The sequence below is a fragment of the Micropterus salmoides genome, unplaced genomic scaffold, assembly GCF_014851395.1.
Source record: "Micropterus salmoides isolate LMB-PRFRI ecotype aquatic unplaced genomic scaffold, ASM1485139v1 Ms_hic_scaffold_18, whole genome shotgun sequence".
Taxonomy (NCBI): domain Eukaryota; kingdom Metazoa; phylum Chordata; class Actinopteri; order Centrarchiformes; family Centrarchidae; genus Micropterus; species Micropterus salmoides.
Window position 1 is genome coordinate 9,693,882 of NW_024040928.1, and position 22,762 is coordinate 9,716,643.

The window sequence follows — 22,762 nt, forward strand, 5'->3', positions numbered from 1 at the left end:
AACTGCTAGTTTTACATAAGTGACATTTTGAAATGCAACTTAACAGTGAAATAATCATATTCACTGAGCTCAGGTGATTCAAGCACAGCACAGATGGCATCAGTGGATGAGTGTTATAAGAGTGTGAATGTGGTCAGTACAGATGGCAGAGAGGAAATTATCACTCTGTCAATCATCAATCTTATGCTTAGATAAGAGAACTTGAAGATTTTCTTAACTAGTAATTACTAATGATCGCTCACGTCTTCAGCTCTGTGGTTTATGAGATGTGAGAGGTGTGTGTCTGTTTCCCCTAACAGCCGTGTTTGTGTCTTGTAGGTTGTACATGTGGGCCAAATGCCCACCAGGCCTTTCCTGTAAAAACACACACCCTCGAATACAGACGTATGCAAAGATACTTTATCTGTTTCATTTCCCATGCACGCCTTCCTTCCTCTTTCCTCTCTGTATGGTTCATGGAAAGAATCACAGAGGAATACAGGGACAGACTGGGAGAGAAACAGATATAATACATTGTCAGTGAAAAAGGCTTGAACTGAATCATTTTCTTCTTATCATGGCTTTGGATGCTGGGCATCTAACCTCTTTCAACGATTTTGTTTTTCTTGTTCCAGTGAAAATTAAAGATTTTGTATCACTGCTGAACATTCAGTGGCCACAAAAAGGTGTAAAGTTTTGTTTACTGTGGAAGGATGGCATACTGCACTTTCAGAAGTGGTGAAGAGAAGCACTGCAGACTTCAGCACACGCTGCTTTGGTGGTTGACTGTTGAAAAAAGAGCAATCAGAAAACCCCTTGAAGTGTCCCACACCTCCTCTGCCTAACTCACACAGACACATGCATACACATAGTGTATTTTTGTTGCTACCACTTGCAGACAACTGGCTGCTGCAGTGCCCTGGTTGTGGTTTGAAACATTGCTATAGGTGTAATAATGATGTAAATATGTAAAAAAGATGATGTTGGGTCCACGTAAACAGACATTTTTATAAGCTTATGCTTGTATCAGGTTGGTCTGGTGTGTTTTGAATGAGATATTATCAGGCTCCACACGGGAGCCTAAAATCCATTAAAGTAGTAAATATGTCATTAGCAGACAGAACAGAGATATGCTGAGCTCAAATTTCAAACACACCCCTCAGGTAATCAAATGGTGCAAACTCTTCTCTTTGGCAATGTTTGCTGCCTGGGATTGGAGCCCTCTGGGTGTTAGTAGTTTTGCAAGTCAGTCACTAATCTCATCTTAATTCACCAAAAACAGGCTGCTGCCACCTAATGTCTCCCCATTAATAACAAATCCTCCAAATAGTCAAATGACAATAAAAAGCATGAGCAGTACCACTCTGGAGGCACTAGTCTCAGCAAATAACTCTGAACTCTAATCCACGATGTTAAGTATAAGTATGTTTTTTGTAAATGTGCAAACCCATGAGAGAATCTTGGCTAAGAGTCCATAATGGCTTAATGTGTTTGTAGTGGTGGCCATGGAAAGTTAGGACATTAAGAAAGAAGCTGGTGAAAATGACTGCTCTCACATCATTTGGCAGATTCCCACTGCTCTCAAGCCATCTTCTTTCTTTCTCCCTGACATCAGACAATCCATCAGTCGCTCCATCTTACCCACTGAGTGGATTCCTGGTTTAGTTGAAATGTAAACAACTCACTGTAAATTTATCGATCTAACTCATAATTTTATAAAGTTTTCTAGGAGTAACTGATGGGCTTCATGGAGGATAAAGAAAGAGATATTAATCTGCAAAAACTAAATTGAAAAAATTGGATTGTGGCTTGAGTGGAGATCAGAGATATTGTATGAGATGCTGTATCTAAGAACATCTTTTTTCCTGCCCTCAGTTTGTAAGTACTTATGCTGCATGTGTTCAGTGGTATGAGCTGCATATTTTGTCATTCAATCAAGCCTGCAAAGATTGTGCAATCATGTGAACAGAACCAAAACGATTCTTCTTGAGTCTCTAATAGATTTCACGGGAATGGTGGGTTGCCATTGCAAATGTCACTATTGCAAATGCCTCTCATGCTGCATTGAACGAGCCTCTCATTTACTTTCTGCTCACTCCCCCCCCTTTTTTTACTTTCTCTTTATCGCTTGTTTTGTACTGTATTTGCCTTTCATAGAGCAGGTGTACCAGGTTCCATAAACTATGATTGTCTTACTTAGACAGCACAAAATTATTGCAGAGTAATGATATTTGTCTGGACCTCATCACAAACTCCTCTTCTGTCTACTAGGTCCCAGCTCAACCCTTTCATGATATCCTACAGTGCAAGTCGCATAGGGTCGCACCCATATATGACAAGCGTGTAGCAGATGCAGACCATTAGCTCTGTCTGTGATAGGGACATCATTAGAAGCCTCATGAAGGCACTTTGAAGATTTTCTTGCTCTGTGCAGCAAATGTGGTTTCCATCTCTCTGATCTCACAGCCATGGCTGATTGAGGAGGACAATATGCTACTGTTCAGCGGAACCACAGCCACTGTGGACACAAAGCAAAGGCTCTTTCTTTTAATAGAAGCATCCAATAATATCTGGCGTTGCCATGTACGCCTCAGGGTCAAACTGTGTGCGCGTGTGTGTGCTTGTGTGTGTGTGAGACTTGGAGCCATCTCTATGTGGGGACTGTGGGAAAGCATTTGTCTGTTACAAGAGGGGGATAATGGAAACATCAGCTGTGAAGCAACCTGTAGTTCATGATTGCAGTTTTCGCAAATACATACACACACATACACAAACACAAACACAAACACACACACAAAGACACACACACACACACACACACAAACACACACAATCACAACAAGGCTCCTTGGTCATTTGTGGTGATGCCAGTTTTGTGATGGGGAAAGTACCCTAGAAGGAAAGGATTGTGTGCAAGCTTACAACATAAACAGCTCTTTTAATGTCATTTCAAATTCTGGTATGCATGTTGTATTACAAAATCTAGGCTTTGATCCTGAGAAATAAATTAATTTGTTTACCCAGAGAATATTTTGCCATACAGTACACGCAAAATGCACTCATGTAAAAACACAGGCTCGGACAGATACAGACGTCAGCAGACACACACATTGACTCCAGATGTCTTTTTCTGTTTTCCTCCAGGATTCTACTGCTGTGACCCCAGTGACCCTAACAGTCGACCCCAAAGGTTACTTTCTGTATTGGACCGACCAGAATAAGGTGAGACACTGCACAACAACTCAACTGTTGTTGCTCTTACAGATCCCCGAAGCTCACACCTGAAACTCTTTTTGCAGTCCTACCTTTTAAAAAATCTTAATTATTTGGATGCATTAAGATGGAAGATGAAATTCAAACCAAGAAGCCTAAATTTGCACAGCACACAGCAGTTTGTACTGCTGTGAGTCTGAATTCATTCAGTGTTATCACATTAGCAGTAATTGTTTTCCTTTATCTCAGTTTTTTAAACATTTTAAACATGAAATTAGCAATGCTATGAGGTACACAATGCAAGTTTTCCACCTGTGTGCTTATACATATATGTTTGGCCAACAGAGTGCATTGCTGGATAGTTTGAATTGTGCTGTGGTAAAAGTAAAGCCAGGTCTAACTTTTTTGCTGTTCTTGCTGCATTATTTTCCCAGAGCCCTCAGTGCCTGGAGTCCCAGATGTGCAAACGCAGTAATCTTATTGAAATGAACAAGGAATCTTCCATTTTTTCTGCAGTGCCATTGTTGGTCTAAATGCTCTAAGTGACTTTCTGTTATCTGCAGGCACAACTGAAAAAATGTGAATACCTTTGTGTTTACAAACTCAAAAAATGTACTCTTGCCTCACAGTGTGGATCAGCTGTTAGAGAATGGATTGTGACATATCTTGCTTTGGATTGCTACAGTGCTTCAGGCTTGAAAAGCTGGTTTTTGTTGACCACAGCAAAGGAATCATTTTTCCATACATTTTACATATAGTTGCTTGAAGCTATCCAAATGTATCATGTACTTCTATCACTGCACTTCTAAGTACTCATTACTATGGCAACATCATTAGAATTCTGTGGTGGACACGTTAGACGTTCCAGTTGTAATAATTATCATAGAACACCTAAGATTATTAGAGAAGGATCAGAAGCTCCCTGGGAAGCATTTAAGCACTTGGAAATTACCTGAAAGGAACAGATGGACCCGAGCAGGATTAAAACACATATTTTTTACAACATTGTGATGCTTTACAGTATAAAGCATCACAATGTTGGAAAACAATGTTGGCTACCTTAAGAGACTACTTTCAGGATTAGGTCATTGTGTTGTTATGTGTGGGGTACAAGTGGCTTCCAATTAGCTTGTTTACCTGTCATTGGTAGCAAGTCTGTGACCCATCTTCCATTCATAATCTTAGTAGCACACTAGATAGAAAAGTTCTTCCTCTCCATTTTGATTTAAGCCAGTGAAACAGCAGTGCTGGAAAAGAGAAAGGAATCTGGATGCTGCACCTGCAGTACTTAACTTGACACCTGTGAGAATATTCCATGGTGCATTGTGTTGTTCCTCCTCCCTGCGGCAATAATTTTTATAAGAACCTGGAACAAAGTTGTGAAATTTAAGCTACTACATGCTGTCAGACTCAGTAACCTTGTCAAGCATGTCACTTCTTCTCCATTTAACCTTAAAATTGTATGCATATTTAGCGCAGGCTGGTACAGTTTGGTCCGGTTGTTGTTTGCTCTGTTTTTGTGTAGATACAGCTTCATTACAAGTCTGCCCATCCAACATCTCTATTCTTTAAAATCCAATCCAACTCCAAACAGCTTGATGGGCGTAATGTGTTCTATTTGCGTATAACTGTATCAGCAACAGCAGTCAGACGTAGACTAATTAATAGCTACCATTGATTTTATGTTTGCCTAGATGAGGTTATTTCACTGCAGCCATAACAGAGCATAGACAGGAGTGCTGACCGAGAAGTATATATTATAGACCTCTGTACTCACACCTCGATACACAAACGTACACATACACACGTCATTTATGAGTGTACCTCTACTGGTGTTTGGTAACAGAGAAAGGATCCTATTACTTTGGCAATCCACTGTGAATTAATACATTATATTTGGAAAAAGAGGGGATTTCTTCATGGTTTATACAGTTCTTCTAAGCAATCACTGAGGAAAGACTTCACTTTCTGGAAAAAGGGGGAAAGAGACAGACAGAGGACCACTTCTGACGTCCGGCTTGCTTGTGTGTGTGGAGAAGTGTGTGTCTGTGGTCAGAGATAACAAGCACTGTGTGTGATTCTCAACTAAGAGAATTGGGAGAGGCTCTTTGGCATCAATTCGTCATTTCCTTTGCCTCTGTCATAAAGCGAGGATTTTGAATGATGAGGCTTTTGTGGATGTGTATTTACGTGTGTGCGTGTCTGTTCTGTCTCTCAGCATTAAGAGCAGTCCTGCCACACACATAATTACTAATACCAAACACAGCCTGGACAAAACTCTATTAGGGCATAAAAGAATATTCCTCAGTGCCAAAGTCAACACAAAAATGAATTTATTCATGATTGTATTGCACATCTGTTCAACAGACCAATTTATAAAAGTACGATGCTGTGTCCGGTTGTGATGTGTGTGTTTGTTGGAGACTCAGCCTGATGGCCTGCAGAGTAAAAGCATTCCTCAGATTCTTCAGAATCTCACAGCAGAACTGTACTGTGTGCCTACTGTGCTCACTTTCAAACACACATTGTCACTGATGGATATGGTTTTTACTATTTACTATGTTTTCAGTTTTACTATTTACTGTAGACCTTGAACCAGTTTAACACCACAGAGGACACTTTTCATATTTGAGAAGTTTTCCCTCCTTGAAAAGGAAATATACTTTTGTTAAAAGTATTTATTTACTCATGCTGTGTAAAATACAATTTTAAGGCAATTAATAGTGTGAGCTATGGATTGGACAACTCAACCTTGACTTCAATACCCATGACTTGTGTCTTCACTTGGACTGTAGCCTTTTGACTTGGAATGACTTGATTTCCTCCTCAAGCCCAAAGGTTTCAAATGATGTTGCATGCAAGCATGTAGGCAAATAACCCTTTGTTTTCTTGACAACAAATATTCTTTCAATAAATCCAATAGTAGCCAATTACACCTCAGAAAATAGTGTCTCTGGCAGTGCACGACAACAGACAAACAATGTAACCTCGGACTATCACATTCAAATATAAAGACTGCTCAAAAGCCACCACTGAAAACGTTAACTGTCAACTGTTTGAAATTTCAGGCTAAACAAATGACAGTAAGTTGAGGCTAATTTTAGTGTTCTAAGGCCAGCCTATGGCTTAAGCTAACATTAGCTAAGAGCTGGTGTTAATTAGTTAACTTTGCATGAAATTGAATTCCATACAATCAAAAATGAAATCAGTTGCGCCCTCGACACAGCCAACATTGTAACTGAATTCAACTAAACCAAGATTTAGTAGCCTAAATGTTACCTTTTAGTATTGATTGTACAATCTGCAGTGTCTAATGTTACCTGTCTGTCATTGTTGGATGGGCAGCTGTCAAATTAGCGTAATGTTGCTAATTCCAAAATGACTTTTTTAGAACTCAAAACACAAACTTTAGGAGTATCACAGATTATCACAGAGCCCTAAGACTTGTGACTTGCAAAGCTGTTTTTTTTTATACAGTATGTTGGCGTGTGTGACTGAGACAGAGAGAGGGGAAGGGTGAAGACATTGCTGTTAATCCCGAGGTTTGTCTTTTCCATCGAGTTCTTCTGCCAGTCTTATCCAGCAGTGGATTTCAGCCATGTTTTAAGGTCAGAAAGGCAAAGTTTAGTTTAGACGGCAGCAAAGACTCAATGTCAAATCTGTTTAGGCGGGATGTTCCTTGCCTTTTTCTTTCTGGCTAGCCTTTTAGTTGATGACTCAAGACTCAAGGCTTCCTCTAGTTTCATCTTGATGCCTTTGTTGTAGTCTCAGTAAGTTGTGCTGACAGTATAGCCTTAACTTCAAAAAGAGGAAGACCTGTCAGTACTGTGATAAGATACTTCTATTGATTCTCAATGGAGTCTGTCAGGATAATCGAAGTGACTTAACAATGGCGGCAGCTCAGAAGATGAGCAAAGACACCCTTGTTCCAGTGATAAGCTTAATTTGATTTTTCACTTCCCCTTCTCCACTAGTGGCCGCTTGCCAAAACAGGAGTTTGAGCAACGCTACTCTTGTTTAGGATAGTTAGTATAGTCTGATATAGCTGAAGGATATTACACAATCTCCTGTTTTCCTCTGTTGATAGAAACAGGTGCAAGCTGTGTGGATTCTAGCGTGATGTGAGCGCTGTCTCCATTTCTGCACACTGCTGTATTAAACAGGGCACTGCTATGTAAACTCCTGCAGTCATAACTCTCCCATGTTTGTATGTGTTTGGTTCAGAGTCCATTTGGCTGGCTTTTTATGTTTCTGTGTGCTCGCTCCTTCACCTTGAAAAAAAACACAGTTTTGAATACAAACACACACACACACACTCGATGTACAAACACTTTCACAGAAAGAAAAAGAGAAGATTCGACAACAGCAACAACCATGGTGATGATTATGGAGCTGACAGCGATGATGCTTTTGATAAAAATAATGGTGACCATGACAACATTAGTAACAATGACACGTGTCAACTCAATGTAAATGAATACCATGCAGTGACCTTATGTCAACATATTCCCATCCATCATTAGAAATACATTAACAACAGTGTCATAAATTTTGGAGAGAAGTCACTACATGTTGCAAGTTGGCAAGTTTCCCATAGATATTAAATAACACTCATAAGTTTAGAAAGCCTACAGGTAAGGGGCCCTCCTTTATTTGTGGAAAAGAACCCAACACCCAAGAACACCTTAGGTCATATTAATATACCTATAGTTTCCTTGTTCACGGTTTTGAATAAACTCTCCCTTTTGGAGTGTTGCAACTATTTTGCATCAGTGTCTTTGAAATAGGCAATTATACAGCGTTTGTTAAACTGTGTCGGTGAGAGATTAGGGAAATTGTACAGCTTCTATTTTGAGAGTATGATTGTTTGGCTTCTACACAAAGAATTTCCATAGAAATCATCATCAGTATGCTACCAAGTAATTTGACACTATCCATTATTGTAATGACATTAGTCACCATTTCCACCCTTCACTATGGTTAACTACTTTACATATACCAGTTACAGTGCCATAGTAACCAGCGTTCAGACTGAGGTATTTATAGCAAGCTCAGTTGACCACATTTACATACATGTACGTCATGCTTCAAGGAACAAACTCATATGCATAACTCAGCACACCCACACACACAGTCACTTGTACAGGCACCTACACCTACACTTACCCACACACACTCACACACACACACACACCAACATTCCTGTAATGTCCAACCAGGAACAGGTGCTTCTTTAGCAGGTTAAAAATAATTTTTGTTCCTGTTGGCTGAGCCTGCTTTCAAGGGGAGGAGCTATGCAACACTGAGAGGTGGACTGACTCAGTCAAATTAACAGCCTTTTGGTTTAGTTGCCGTGGTTGCCATGCAACAACACACACCTTGGAAATGTCACATTGTCTTTCAGCCCTCGCTCATATTCTGGAGAATGTTGCCGCTTTGAAACTGATATCATTGTTTCCTTGTGTGTACGCGTGTGTGCATTTTTGTGTGTATGCATGTGTGTGCGTTCTCCTGAGCAGGCTGTGGTTAATACAAAAGGTTAAATGCTTTCTCTTGAGATTCATGTTGCAACAGTGCACCAGTTTCAGGACGTTCACTGGACAAGCATTTGGCATATGGCATTGAATGATGTCCACAGGTGAAAGACAGTTCACCCCGGGCCAAAAGCAGGCTCACACCATTGGCAGCTGGTGTGTGTGTGACATTTCTGAATGAGTCTCAAATTGACCTAATCCAGGGCATGAGTAAGGCTGTTTTGAGTTCATGTTAAACCTAATAGACACTTGATGCACAAGCACAAGCACACGCCCTCTTCTCTCTGCTCTGTCATAGTGGAGTTCACATCTGTTTCCCCCCCAACACAGCAATTTTCTGTGATTACCGAGGCTGCTGCTCCTCCACCTCCGTCAGCACTATATGCTGGTGAGAGACAAGTCATAAATCTGCAGCCAATCCACTGAAAGTGAATTGTGACCTCTGCCAAGTTATAGCCTGGCACACTGAGGCTCTATTTCATCAGTACTAGTGGTGAGAGAAACAGAGACAGAGGCAGACAGACAGAAAAACAGAGAGAAGAGAAGAAGAAGATTATGATCATGATGAAGAAAATTACTTATGTCACATCTCACTTCATTTAGGCAATGATTTCTTAATTTTGGTGATATATTTTAGGCATTTCACTTTGATTGGCTTTTACATGATTGGACCTTTGCTGATGTAAAATTTGCCATACCATTGTTAAAAATAGACAGCTCTGAAGCCAACACACTTAACATGCCTGACTTAGCAATAATGATAGGTTTGGAAAGTTTGTCACTGATAAACCTTGCAGACATATTTTAAAAAATCCAGACAACTGCAGAATTTGTGACTTTTAAGTTAAAAGGTTTTAAGCCATGACTTATTCGATTTATACTGATGTTTTTGATTTGTCTAGATTGCTATTTATGAGAGCCAACACATAAAGATGAAAAATAGCAGTGATTGTGCGTCATCAGAAAAATTATCTGTGCAGGTACACCCAGTGGAAAAAGATATGTGCCACCCACCTACACACATACATTCAGCACACGGCTGCTTGAAAGGAACCCGAGCTTCTCTTCTCCTCCGTCTCTCTGCACTGATAGAGATTAGTAGGCAGGCGAGAACGGGAACAGGTGAGCGTCACGTAGCGCCCAGAGAACCTGATATGGAGAGGGCAGAGGAGAGTACCGGCAGCTTGGGAGAAGTCCCAGTACGCAAGAAAATTTCCGGGTACGCCAAAGAGTAAAATGTTGAGGTGCCGGTACTGTGTACGGGTGCGTTCCGGCCCACTTCAAGCACTGGTTACACCTGTCATTTCAATAGAATTTAGCATTTTTTTTTATTTTCATAGAAACACAGTTTTAAAGCTACAAGTAACAGCTGATTCGGTCAAAACCAGTACTGTAGTCATATAACCTGGCGATGTCTTGTTGCACTTGACAGAACAGATCTGCCTTTCCACAAGGCAGATTGCATCTAGATGACGTGCAGAATTCATGTCACAAAGTGAGTTTCTGGGGAGCTCTGTCTGCTGTTTGTTATGCACAGATGATGCAAAATGCATTTCAGATGACAAGTGTGAGGTTAACCATAGTTACCTACTACAACTAGATGCCAGTGTAGATGCCACACTGCCAAACTTGCTGAAAGATTAGACTTGATAAGTGACTGACACACGCAGCACTACTGATTGTCATTTTGATAGATTCATTATCTGTACTAAAATCATCTTGTCATGTGACATGAAAACTTTTATTGTGTTTTCAACCCAGATTTCAATAGTTGAACAGGCAAAATGAGAAATACTGTGCCAAATAATTGTGATAATCACACAGTATTGCTTCCTAAAATATCGACATCAAGGTTCGCTGTCAATGTCATGCTCGAAGCTTTTTGCTAATTTGTTTACCTAGTTTTGAGCACATTGCTCAGATAAGGTGTTCAGACAGCACCTACAGCCATGCAGAGAGGGTTAGGCTTTGCAATCAACACTGAATGGCTAAAGCTTACAGCCACCACACAAAAGGTCAGGGCAGGTTTATTGTTATCGGCCTTGGATGTTGCTCTTACTGAAACTTTATTGATGTTATTTATTGGTTTTCAGGAGCTGAAAAAAAATTGTCACTGTTGTCTGTGCTGCACTTAAATATTATGACATTTAAGTCAGCCACTCCATGCCATGTTATTTGGGTACAAATGTTCTGTATAATGAAATGTAAAACAAGGATATCTTTTTTCCATCTTCCAGTTTTTATTAGGTGGCATGCACAGCAGCTTGGCTCAGAGCACCCATCCTAAAGCACGAGAATGTAAACTGTTGGCCTGTCTGCTTAGCAGGGCAGAGCTGTAATGTAGAGTGTGGACTTGGTGCTGTAGAGTGAATCACTCTTGATCAGAGCTGAGAGTCAAAAGCAGAAAAAGAAAACTGTTAAAAGAAGAAAATCGTTGCCAGACTTTTTTGGATTAGCAGTTCCTGGGTGACTTCAGAAGGCTTTGTTTGCGCTTGAGTTAACCCTGATTTCCTCTTTGAATTCTGATTAGGACCTCTATTCCTCTGCTCTGTGCAGGTCTACGGGTAGACAAACACATATCCAAGAAGGCAAGCACACACACACACACACACACACAACATAACACTGAGGAGGAATGACATGGTTCTTTTCATTTTCTCTCCTGAACAACTGGAGTCCGTTAACAAAACTTTGAGCCACAGATCCAGAAAGAGGGCTTTCTGTCCGTTTGACAGATTAAAGGCTGTTCAGTGTGAATCTCAGCGCCTTGGCTGAGTCTGCCAGGGCAACAGAGGTGACTTAGTGATGGCAGCAGCTCTGACTAGGCAGCCCAGACCTCCTGGATTCAAGCGATAAGCTTGACCAGTCACATGGCTTGTAAATGGTGTTGATGATGCAGCAGCAACTGAAGGACAGTTACAGCCCACAGTCAGAAATAATATGTAGGGATGAACAGAGGTTGAACACAACATCAGGAATACCTTGAAATGTAGTGCAATCCTATGCAATCACCCTGGAATGAATACTTATTTTGTGAGAGTGTGTTAAGAGAGTTTTGATTTAACTCCACACTGTTTTGCACTGGTGTTTATTATATGGTAAGACATTTTTTGTCTACTCTCTTTACTTATAGAGCAGTATAATTTTAATATTCTCCTATCACTGTTATAACTACCTACAAAGAGTAAACCTGCAGTGTTTTTGTAATAGTCACAAGCTACCGCTGTCTGTTCCACTGCATATTTCCCTTACCTGCTGTGCCAGAAACCACAGACTATAATTATAACTATTTATATTTTGTTGCTTTTCTTTTTATTGATTGTTTTTGCAATTGTACAAAATGTGAATAGATCATTGTGTGTATTTGCCTCTCACTTTGGCACTTCACCTCTGTGAAGTAAGTAAGGACATGTGTTGGGTCAGATGTATGACCAGGCTGGGCCAGTTAAGCCTGGTCCCCACCTTCACCAACTTAATAAAACTTTGTCAAACAAAATACTCTATTAAATCCCCACAATAGTCAAAAAACTTGCAGACAAGAACTTCTCTGGAGACGGTCAAGAGTCGGTGCAAAAGAGTTTATTCCAAAACAGGACAAATAAACCTGTACAACATCCCAGCAGGCCAGAGGATGAAGTCCATCCTATGGTATACAATTTTATACTACTGGATAAGAAATTCATCATTTACATTTCAACTTCAGTCTCACCGTGTTTTCTAAAGGTTACGCATGCTTAATTTGACACACAATTGTATTTTTTAAGCAATTAATATAAGAATAACATAAGTAAAGTTGCATTTTTCATTAATGCTTGGTTTCTTACAGCATTCTTGATGTTATGCTGGCTGTTTTCTGCTTTCTGCTTAACATCTGTCTGTCGTGTTTTTACCAAGCATCTGTTGGTTTTTTGGTCATCCTCTGTCGTGTGTTTGCAAAGCATGAATTCCTTCAGCAAGTTCACTCAAAGCTCACACAGGTCATAAGCAAATTCACTCAAAGCTCATACTGGCTATAATAACCAGAGGTTGGAAGTTGACAATCAAACCCCCTTAATCAGTAATTAAGCATGTAGTCTTAATATTAGCAGATTAACACCTCAGCAGTTCCTCATGTAGTCACAACAACAGTAGATAACGGTAGACCAAAGCATGCACTGTCACAGTGTCGGCAGATCTTGCACACCTGCAGCCTCTCCTATGGTCATAATCTACAGTAGATGACAGTTGGACAAGGCAAACCACCTGCAGCCACTTCCTGCAGTCATTCCTCCCACTCAAGGATCTAACCACAGTGAGCTTGTTTCTGTGTTCATGACTACAGTTGACTACTTATAAGTAAAAACCAAAGCATATCTAGGTAAAAAGAAAATGATTAAGAATGATTAATGATTAATACTAATAAAATGTTTCAAAATTATGATATAAGAATGATTACTTATTGATTAAAGTAACTGATTAATGATAATAAAACTGATTAAAATGATTAATAATGATTATTAATATTGATTAAGGATAATCACTGATGGGTGTTTCTTGACTGATGTCTAACTTTTTGTCTGCAATGCTCCCCTCTCTGTGTCCTAGGCATGCCCTCTGCTGATCAAGCTATTTTAACCAAAACCCTGACTTTGTGGAATAAGCTGGTGTCTCTTGTGCTGTGTGCTATAGACAGGACATTCTTACCGTATTGATGTATGTTTTGTAACACAATTTTCATTAATTCTGCTTCTACATTTTCCTCTGCTGGGGTTTTTGATGATGCCTTGCTGTTCTCATTCTGCTCCCAGAGCACACATGCCTGCTTACACACACACATGTGCTACTGTTACTGCCTCCGGGCAGTAACATCATTTTAAAATAATAATTTAATGGCAGTAATGGCAGGAACACTATTACAGCCTGTACACTGGAACAAAATTTATGTTCAGCTCAGTATTTAAAATTTATATTGTTTATTCGGATGGCCTTGTTTTGTGGAGTTATGTTATATACATTATAAGTCATCTGTAAAAAACAAAACAAAAAAAAATTATAATTCAAATGTGAAGCTTAAATTAGTCATAGATGATATAATGTCTTTCTAAAAAAAATATGTCATATAATTAATTAATTGTTAGACAACGTGTTTGTGTACGGGATGACTTGCTGCCCAATCAAGGGTGCTCTGTCTGATCGGCCATTTAGAATATGAGAGCAAACTGAAGAGGATGATTAAGCTTCTCATTGTCTCAGGGGTCCAGGTATTTATAACATGTATGCTGGCCTATTTCTGGGATGCTTATTCAAAAAGTATCTCTATTATGTTGATCCCTTTTCATCTGACACAGTTCACACAAAATGCAGTTTGACCTTGAGGGCTCAGTATTTGTATGACGGAGGTGTGAATGAAAAAAAGAGACTCACCTTGGATAAATGAATAATTACACTGCTTTTCTCTTTAGCTGCCTTGTTCCACTCACTTGAACATAGTCCAAAAAAACTGTCTGATTTCAAGCGGGAAAAAAGTCAAGGACGGTTTTTCGGGACTAAGGAAAAGGCTTAATGAAATTTTGAGTGGAGCACTGAGATGTATGGTTAATGGTGATGCCTGTAAATTGACTTTATCTCTGCTCAATAGACTACAGTCATCTGCTTCTCTCCCTGTTTTTGCTGAATTCTGTCTCTGCCACTGTCTGTACTTCTGTCTTTCTTTCCCTTTATTGGCGCAGTCACTGCTGATTACCTCTTCATTATTACCTGCCAGTTTCACATATTAGCTCTGGTGCAATAATAAGAAACAGTGCTCTAGTTTGGCCACCTTTATTTCACAGCAGTAGTTTTGTTCTTGATGAAATGAGTTTTTGCGCTTTAATATTAACAACTCTTTTTAAAAGCTGATTAATATAATAGCTAATCTTTGCCAGTGCCCACCAGATTTCTTTTTCTGATACCTTGCAGTGTGCAAGGAATAAAACTCAAATATTCATATATTCCATACACACAAAGTACACATTTTACTCCGAGGCAACTGGGAGTAATTTTATCATAAGCAGTAAATAAGCTGAGCCAAACGTGAACCTCGAACATTTAAAGCATTGCTATGAAATGTCAGAAGTAACGCTCTGTAGCTTATAGGCCCCAAGCCAGCATTTTTTTTCCTGGAGTTTGGAGTTGTCATTCTGCCATAGCCATAATTTGAATAGATTTAAATGTGCAGCGGAGGCCAGGCTGCTGTTGTAGCTGTCAGTAAGATATTTGCATGGCTGCGACAGAACTGAGCTCTGCATCACAACACAGTTGAATCAGCCTGTGTCAGCTTGTTTATTCTTGTTTCTTAGTCAGCCAGTAACAGCTGCATGTAGTGCACAAGAGTCAGAATAAAATTAAGATTAAGATCAGATTAAGGCTAACTACTATGACCATTAAATTGCCTTGCCTTACGGTGTTGCATTCAGTTTCACACGCGAAAAATTAAGGAAATTTTGAAAGAAAGAGAGACAAGCTCAAACCGTGCCACTTTCACGCCTCTGCAGACCTGACCAATCACTGTGTCATTGTTGAATTGTCAGTGTCAGAAAGTTACAGAAATTACCAGATGACATAAGTCTTAATGTCACAGACCTTGTATCTAACCTGGGAAGATGCGTCTTACGTGTAATCATCCTCTGTGTTTGTATTTAGCTTTTTTTGTCTAGTAATTTGACTTGTATTGTTTTAAACCCCGTTGAATATGTAGACTATCAAAGAAAAGAAAAGAAAATGTAGCGAGATAATATGGTATGACAATGATCACATGAAAATTGCAATTAGTAAATTAATCTGTTTTTCTCCTACCCCTATTAACACCATTGTGAATGATTTGGTTGATTCACTAGAGCGTTTCTTAACGAGATAATGGCTGGACATTGATTGTTATGGTCACAGTCAATAGCATTCAGTCAGTGTGTTGAGTGGAGAGTGGATTTGACATTCAAAAAAAGTAGCTGTTGCAGTCGGTCACAGTAGTTCATCGTACTCTGATAACTGGTTCTCCGCTGCTATCACTGGTCAGAAGGGATTAATTGAATATCTCAGTGATTGATTTGCTCTATTAGTTTTAATTATGCTAAATCAATTACAGTAGAGAATTTATAGCTTAGACATTTAAACACTGATGCGTCTAGTAAACTGACATTTAAAATTTGTGAGGACTGTGTCAACTGGCACACAGAGAGACAGACCGACTCTCTCTTTCTCTTTTCTTCTTCCATTCCCTTCCTTCCACTTCAAACGCCAACCCAGCCCAGTTGCCATGACAATCCAATCCATGCAGCTTGTTTTTTGATGCTGCAAAGTACTCTAAAGCCCCCCCACCCGCTGCTGTGATTTGACTGCCATCGCTGTACCAAGCCAGGTGGCTGCTTTCCTCAGGGAGCCCTTTCAAATAAAGGCATTCAGCCAAAAGACTTTGAAGTCACACTGTAGACAAGCTCTCAATAAGAAGAACACACTTCCTTCCTGTTTCATCCCAGGCTTTGACTGGGAAGCTTAGATGGAGCACAACCTCATGTTACTCACGAGGGACCAAATGGCATTACTGAAAGCTTGTCAACCAACGGCAAATAAACACCCTGGGCAGATAGTACTCAATCACAGATTTAAGACGGGAACAGACAAGGAATCATATAAACAGACAAACGCTCACAGTTTCACCTACAAATTATTTAGAGTTTCCAGTTCAGCTGGCTTACTGTACTTGTCTTTTTACCGGTAGAAGATCAGGCGAACAAGAGAAAACTCCATACAGAAAGGACCATGACTGTATGTAACAGTGCTAAACATTTTGCTACCCTGCCGGCCTTTTCTGATTCAATAATGAATAATCAATAATACAGTTGACCCTTCTATGTTATATAGAGTGCCATTTCAAAATACTCAGGGCACAGATGTTAGTTGTAGGAATAACTTTTTTACAAACTAACAAAGCTAACTTACCGAGATGAAAGAAGAATGTATTTCAAAAATGAGATTAGTTTTTCTTGTTGGGTTTTGATTCAAAGGCCTGATAGAGAGCAAATACCTATCTTTTGTTAAGTAGTTTAGTTTCCCTTTCATTTTTCATCTTTGACTGTGCAATGTAGGTCAGAAGTTCACCTAGTAATGAAGTTCTCCCATTCTTTTTCTCCTGCCTTTCATCTGCAATGTCTCAGAGAACAGAAAGATGAGACATGAAATTAAAAGAATAATGAAGTTGTCTTCAATTATTCCTTCCTCCTCTGAAGAATGTTGAAAAATTGACAAAAGGAAAAATTAGCTTTTGATGGCAAATTCTTGATTATTTTTGTTATTTAAGAGAGCGAACAGGAGTTTTATTGCTCTTTCATGCCAACATTAGCAAAACACATATTTTTTCATCTGCTGACAGTTTTTAATGTCTAGCAAATATACCATACTTTGTTTGGTCTGTTGGGTCAGTTAACTTATGATTGTATTTCCACCATCTGATATTTGAAAAAGAAAGGATGATTAACTAAATGCACTTTTCTTTTTGGTATTAATGGTAGACACATGGACATAAGATGTTATAAGTAAATGAAATAAAATGTTAGGATCGCAAATGCACCACGACAAGCTTGTTAAACGGTGTTATCGAGATGAGCCACTTTCTTGCGAAACACAGACAATGTAGCACCTTTTATCAGTGTGTAGATTTTTGAACTATCTGAGTAGTCAACAACGTTATCAGTGTCCTGTTCAGGAATGCTGAAAGGGACATCAAGTAGCCCGCATGTTTCAGCATACCAATAGAAAAATCACATAAAGCTTTAATGTCTCAGGGGAGTACACATGATCAACATGATGAGCCTCTTCAAACCTCACTTTGTTTTCTCACAGCACATTTCACAACTGTGTATCATGCTTATTCGTTCTCATAACACTGCACATAAGCACTCTGCATTAATGTATTAACCCTGTTAACATATAAAGAGCTGTCATTTGTCTTCCTTTCCCCTCACTCTTCTGTCTCTCTCTTTCCTTACCCCTCTAATGTTTCAAGCTGTTTTTTCTATATTCACTGAAAGGCCTCAATACATTTTATTTAATCCATTTTGCTGTAGCAGTCAGGGCAGTGGATGGCTTTCACTCAAGTCCCATTTGCTAAGAAGGCAATTACAAGCATTTCTGTTTTTGAACAATATCCAGTGCCTCTTGCACATAAACAAATGACCAATTGCTACTGGTAAGAAGATGTTTTTAACTCTATTTTCAAGAGACAGACATAGAGTCAGTGGCATGGTAACTATAGATAATCACAGAGACGAAAAACTGGTCAACTGGTCTTGTTAATCATTTACAAGCATGTGAGGAAGGGCTGCATATCTTGTGTTAACTCTCAGAAGCCTTGAATAATACTTGTCTCATATTTAGACAGCTTTCTCAAACAGATTTTACTTTATGCATTATTGATTGCTTTGATACAGACTAATCGTAATAATTACATTTGATGAGTTTTGGATGTTTAAGAAGGCCCTAATTTCCACCAGCTTGGGGTTTCTGGGTTTTCATGCCACCCTGCGGCTTTTCATTTCAAGCTGAATTCCTTTGTACTCTTTAGCAATTATTGAGCTGCCTGTCCATCTACGAATGTTCATGTCAAAAAGCTTACTAACAACACACTGAGGGACACATTTTCGCCTTTAATGTAGATTATTAACATCACTACGTGGGCACGTGTTCAAACTATATAAAAGTTAGAAAAAATCAAAGTCCTTTCAGAACCAAATAAAGTGCAAGAAAGGACAGTTGCTCTAACAGAAGGTATTACATTTTGAACCACAACCCTCTGTGACAGACTTGTTTAGGCTTTGTAAATGCTTTACAGGGATTTTGCCCACTATCACAGTGCTATGTGTATCTACGTTGCAGATATGACCTGTCACCTCAATGTACTTTGACTGGTAAAAAGTTAACTGGTTCTATCAAGCACTCACTTTGTTGTCCATCCCCGAATTTCCCTCAGACTCCCCACTTCCTCTGGTTGTCCCATTTCCGCTCGAGCAACTAAGTGTGTCACAAATGTGGGTCATTCGCCTTTCTTTCCCCACTAAAGTCAATTCAATTTGGTGTAAGGATAAGAAGGTATCACATTTACACAGCTTGGAGGTGCTCTGGGGCAAGACAAGAAGCACAGCAGTCTGCTATACTTAAAATACCAGCTCCTCTCCAAGAGCCTTCCTCGAGAGAGAGTTACATGACGGGAGGAAGAGGAACAACACCTCGCCTGTTGGAAGAGAGGAAGTGAGGGACATGGAAAATTAGTTTTCATGAGTACATTAGCAGACAAGCTCAAGCCAGGGTGGCAGTGAAACCTTTTAGATGCCACAGCCTCATTGCGCTTTTATTGTCTTCATTTGTGGCTTTCGCTCTATTATTTATGCTTTTAGGACCTGTTGACAAATGCAAAAAATGCTTCTGAGTAGCAATGAGTCGTGAGTAGAGCCCAGCCGATACGTTGGGATGGCAGGCTGATTTAAGTGTGGACAGTGGAAACAGAGATGTTTGGGCTAACCAGTTGGCAATCATTGCCTCTGACATATGAAGGTAGCCTGTGTTAATGTGGTAGAATGAATGGCACAGGAAGTAGCGAAAAATTTTGTTTTTATGTCCAGGTCGTTTAATCACTGCTAAGCCTTATTACACTCTGAATGCCTGCGGTTGCAACACAAGAACGGATGCAGGCCTTACCTGAACCCTGAAAAACTCGACAAGCTCCACTTGTCGGCCAGCCCGACGAGCCTTATCCTCTTCTCGTGTCACCAACCATGCACTGAGCATTTATTGTTGGAGCAGCTGGAAACAGCACTGGCCAGTAAGTGTTGTTTTGGTGATTTGTAGTATGCAGTACAGAAATGTTAAAGACAAGTTTGAGGCCATTTAGAAACTGGGTTGACAAAGTTTGTACACCAAAGAAAACTTACTTGTTAAAACTTAGTTGTTGGTGTCATGGCAGTGATACAGAATGTGCACATAAATCAAAATTTGGAAAGTTTTTAGTTTTCCACTTAAACCAGTGTCCTGTCCTCTACGATCATCCTCCTCCCACTGTATTTACTTGTACTGATCAAACTGCTCTTGGTAGAGAAAGAAGAGTAGTGTGGAGGGCAGCGGGAGGATAACTGGAGAAGAAGAGACACAGACACAGAGTGGGAGAGACAGAGAGCTTTGCCTGCAGAAAGAAAGTGAAAAATGAATTTCTCTTAGCCGTCCGCTTTGTCCTGACTTCAAAGAGCCCGTGGATTGCACTTAGGAGGTGTCTAAATGAGGTGATGTGAAAGATGAGAGCCAGAGCTGCACTGTGTCTGCCACTGGCAGTGATTCTCAAAGGACTTCAGTGGAGAATATACAGGCATATACAGGCACATTGACTTTCAGCCCATAGACTTGAATACAGAGATGTGGCCTGGTTGGTGCACCTTTAGCCATTGCTTGCCAAGAATTTAATTTGGATTAAAAGTGTGAGCTGCAAATACATCGTGAGTTATACAATACTATGAAGATACTGTATATGGCACCCAGAGGAAACTATTTTTATAATCGAATGAAAACAATGTATGGCATTTAAAAGTTGTTTGAAAAGTTAGTTTGCCTGTGTATGTACTGCAGTGTCTGTGTTTGTGTCTTATTTATATGTGTGTTTATGCATTCCTACATGTGTACAAGTGTGTGTCACTCTCACCAGACCCCAGGAGGGGATCTCAGATGTTCCATTGCAGCAGATGAGAGCCATTCACACTGTGCCTGAAGGGAGCCACACAGAAAGAGGAGCAAACTTGAATGGTGCGCAGGAGTGAAGATGGAAGGAGACAGAGGAAGGGATGGGGCTGTCGTGTAAGTGTGCGTGCGTGTGTCGGCGGGGGATCAGACAAGACAAGCTGTGAACCTTCATCCATCGATGCGAGAGCTGCTGTCAAGATGCAAGAAGACAGGAGGGAAGCATGGGGGTGGGGGTGGGGGGGGAGGAACAGAGGAGGCAGATGTCCAAGGATGGACAAGAAAGGACAGAGTAAGTAAGGGAAGGAGAGAGCACATGTCTGAGACAATGGTGGCTAAGATGGACAAGAAAGGACAGAGTAAGTGAAGGAAGGAGCAAAAATCCAGCCGGAAGCATAACACAGACGGAGCTAGAGAGAACAACAGAGGATGATGGACAGATGAGGGAAGCAGCTCTGCTTTCTCTGTCATCCCTCTCGGTTCTGCTATCTATCAGAGAGAAGTACACTCCCTCCAGTATTCCTCACTACACTCCATCCGTCATTGTGCATGCGAGTCTGTGTCCAAGATTTGATTGGTCTGGCACACTCCAAGGCAAATGGTGACCAGGGTGAGCTGAAGAGCCGATCACATCATCGCTGTCAGTCCCCGAGTGTTTATAGTGACTGAACACAGCAGCCACTGCAGATTGATGATAGAGAGGAGTTGGACTTTGTGTGTGATCTTTTTTGCTTATAGAGTTGTGTTTGTGAGCAAGTTTATTACCTGATGTGTGTGCAAGCATGAATGTGTGCACTGATGTATAGAACAAAGCTTCCTGTGGCCTTTATCTCAGCATTGGTTGTTTTGCAGAGCGTGTCGGCTGCTGATAGCCACTATCAGCCACAGCCACACTCCTCCATCGCTCGGCCTCAGCGTTTCTTCCCCATATAGCCATTCCTCTCACAGTCCTTCCTTGCCACCTTTCCTGCTTTCGTCCCTTATTCCCTTTGACCACTAGTCACTGTGTCACCTCCCCACCTGTCTGACCATGAATCCCCATCTCCCATGAACTCGAACTGATTACCAAATTCTCATGATCACTCATATTTATTACTCCAGTCTTGTTTATATGACTGCACTGTACATGTGTAGATAATTGTTGTGTATATGCATGTACAGTGAGGGTACAGTGGATTCAGAAAAGCTGTAAATCCAGCAGGATAAATTCTTATTATATTTCTAGAAGTGCCTGCTGAATAAACTTACTTTGAGTGTTATCCTGATTCTGACTTGACAGATAACTTAAAGATCCCTTAAGGTGCAAGTAAATCCTACATTCTGAAAGAGGATCCATCCACAATCTCTCCAGCTTGCTTATACTACATTACCTGCTAGCATATGAGAAAGTCTGTACCCACATGTAAAACCTACATTAATTCTGTGGAAACTTGGCTCAGCTGTCTGTGTTGTATTCGGTGTCTACGTTGATCAAACAATCAGTGAAATTTTACAGTAAAGTAATAGACCATGACTTGAAGGTTGCAACAGGGGAATGTACTGTATATATTCAGTGACAGAGAGCAAGTATTAAGGGAACAATACTTGCAGTATTTACAATACAAAGTGACAGGCTGCACACAGAGGATAAGGAAAGGACAAAAGTCAGAGTAAAAGAAATTAATGAATCAAAACTTGTTTAAGCTGAACAGCATTAGTTAGATACACAAAACCAACTAAGCAAAATAACTTTATTGATGCTTGTATGTTGTTCCGCAAATGTAATTTTCTTTGGAAAAGAGTCTGCCAAATGAGTAAATGTAAACTTAATCACTCTGAATATCCAAAGAATGCTTGCACCAAAATTTCCCTATAAATTCCCCTTCAAGAGAACAGCATACAAAACAGAACAGGGAAATAACCATGTTTTTCAAACATGCACAGTGATACAAAAAACATTCTTTAGGTCAAAACTGGAAAGGGTCCAGGGGAGACTACAGCTTAAGATGACAGGTGGACAGAGAGCAAAAGAGATAGATAATAAAAAGCATGTAATACAGCTGAAATGATTAGTTAATTAAAAGATTGAAAAGAAAATATTTATTTATTATTTATTTAAAATTTTGGACTCTGGGAAACTGAACAGTCTTTCCGATATTTTTTAACATTTCATAAATTAAATTAATAATACAATAATAGATAATAAGATTCATTGCTAATTAATTAGTTGCAGCCCCACTGCCAACCCATATACAATGCTTTAGACATCTCTAGAGCATTTTCTCACAACCACTCTTGTGACAAATCTCCAACTGCATTCACATCTT

General features: G+C 39.9%; 1 protein-coding gene across 4 annotated transcripts in view; it reads left to right on the top strand.

Moving 5' to 3' along the window:
- Positions 1-22,762, top strand: part of LOC119908521 (1-phosphatidylinositol 4,5-bisphosphate phosphodiesterase beta-1) — a 167,013-nt gene that overhangs the window by 55,756 nt on the left and 88,495 nt on the right. For all 4 annotated transcript variants that reach the window (XR_005445302.1, XM_038726266.1, XM_038726264.1 and 1 more), the window contains one exon: positions 3,124-3,201. Coding sequence is in view for 2 of the 4 variants with exons in the window: in XM_038726264.1 (XP_038582192.1) it covers positions 3,124-3,201 (78 nt within the window). In the remaining 2 variants the exon portion in view is untranslated. The remainder of the gene's footprint in view (positions 1-3,123; positions 3,202-22,762) is intronic.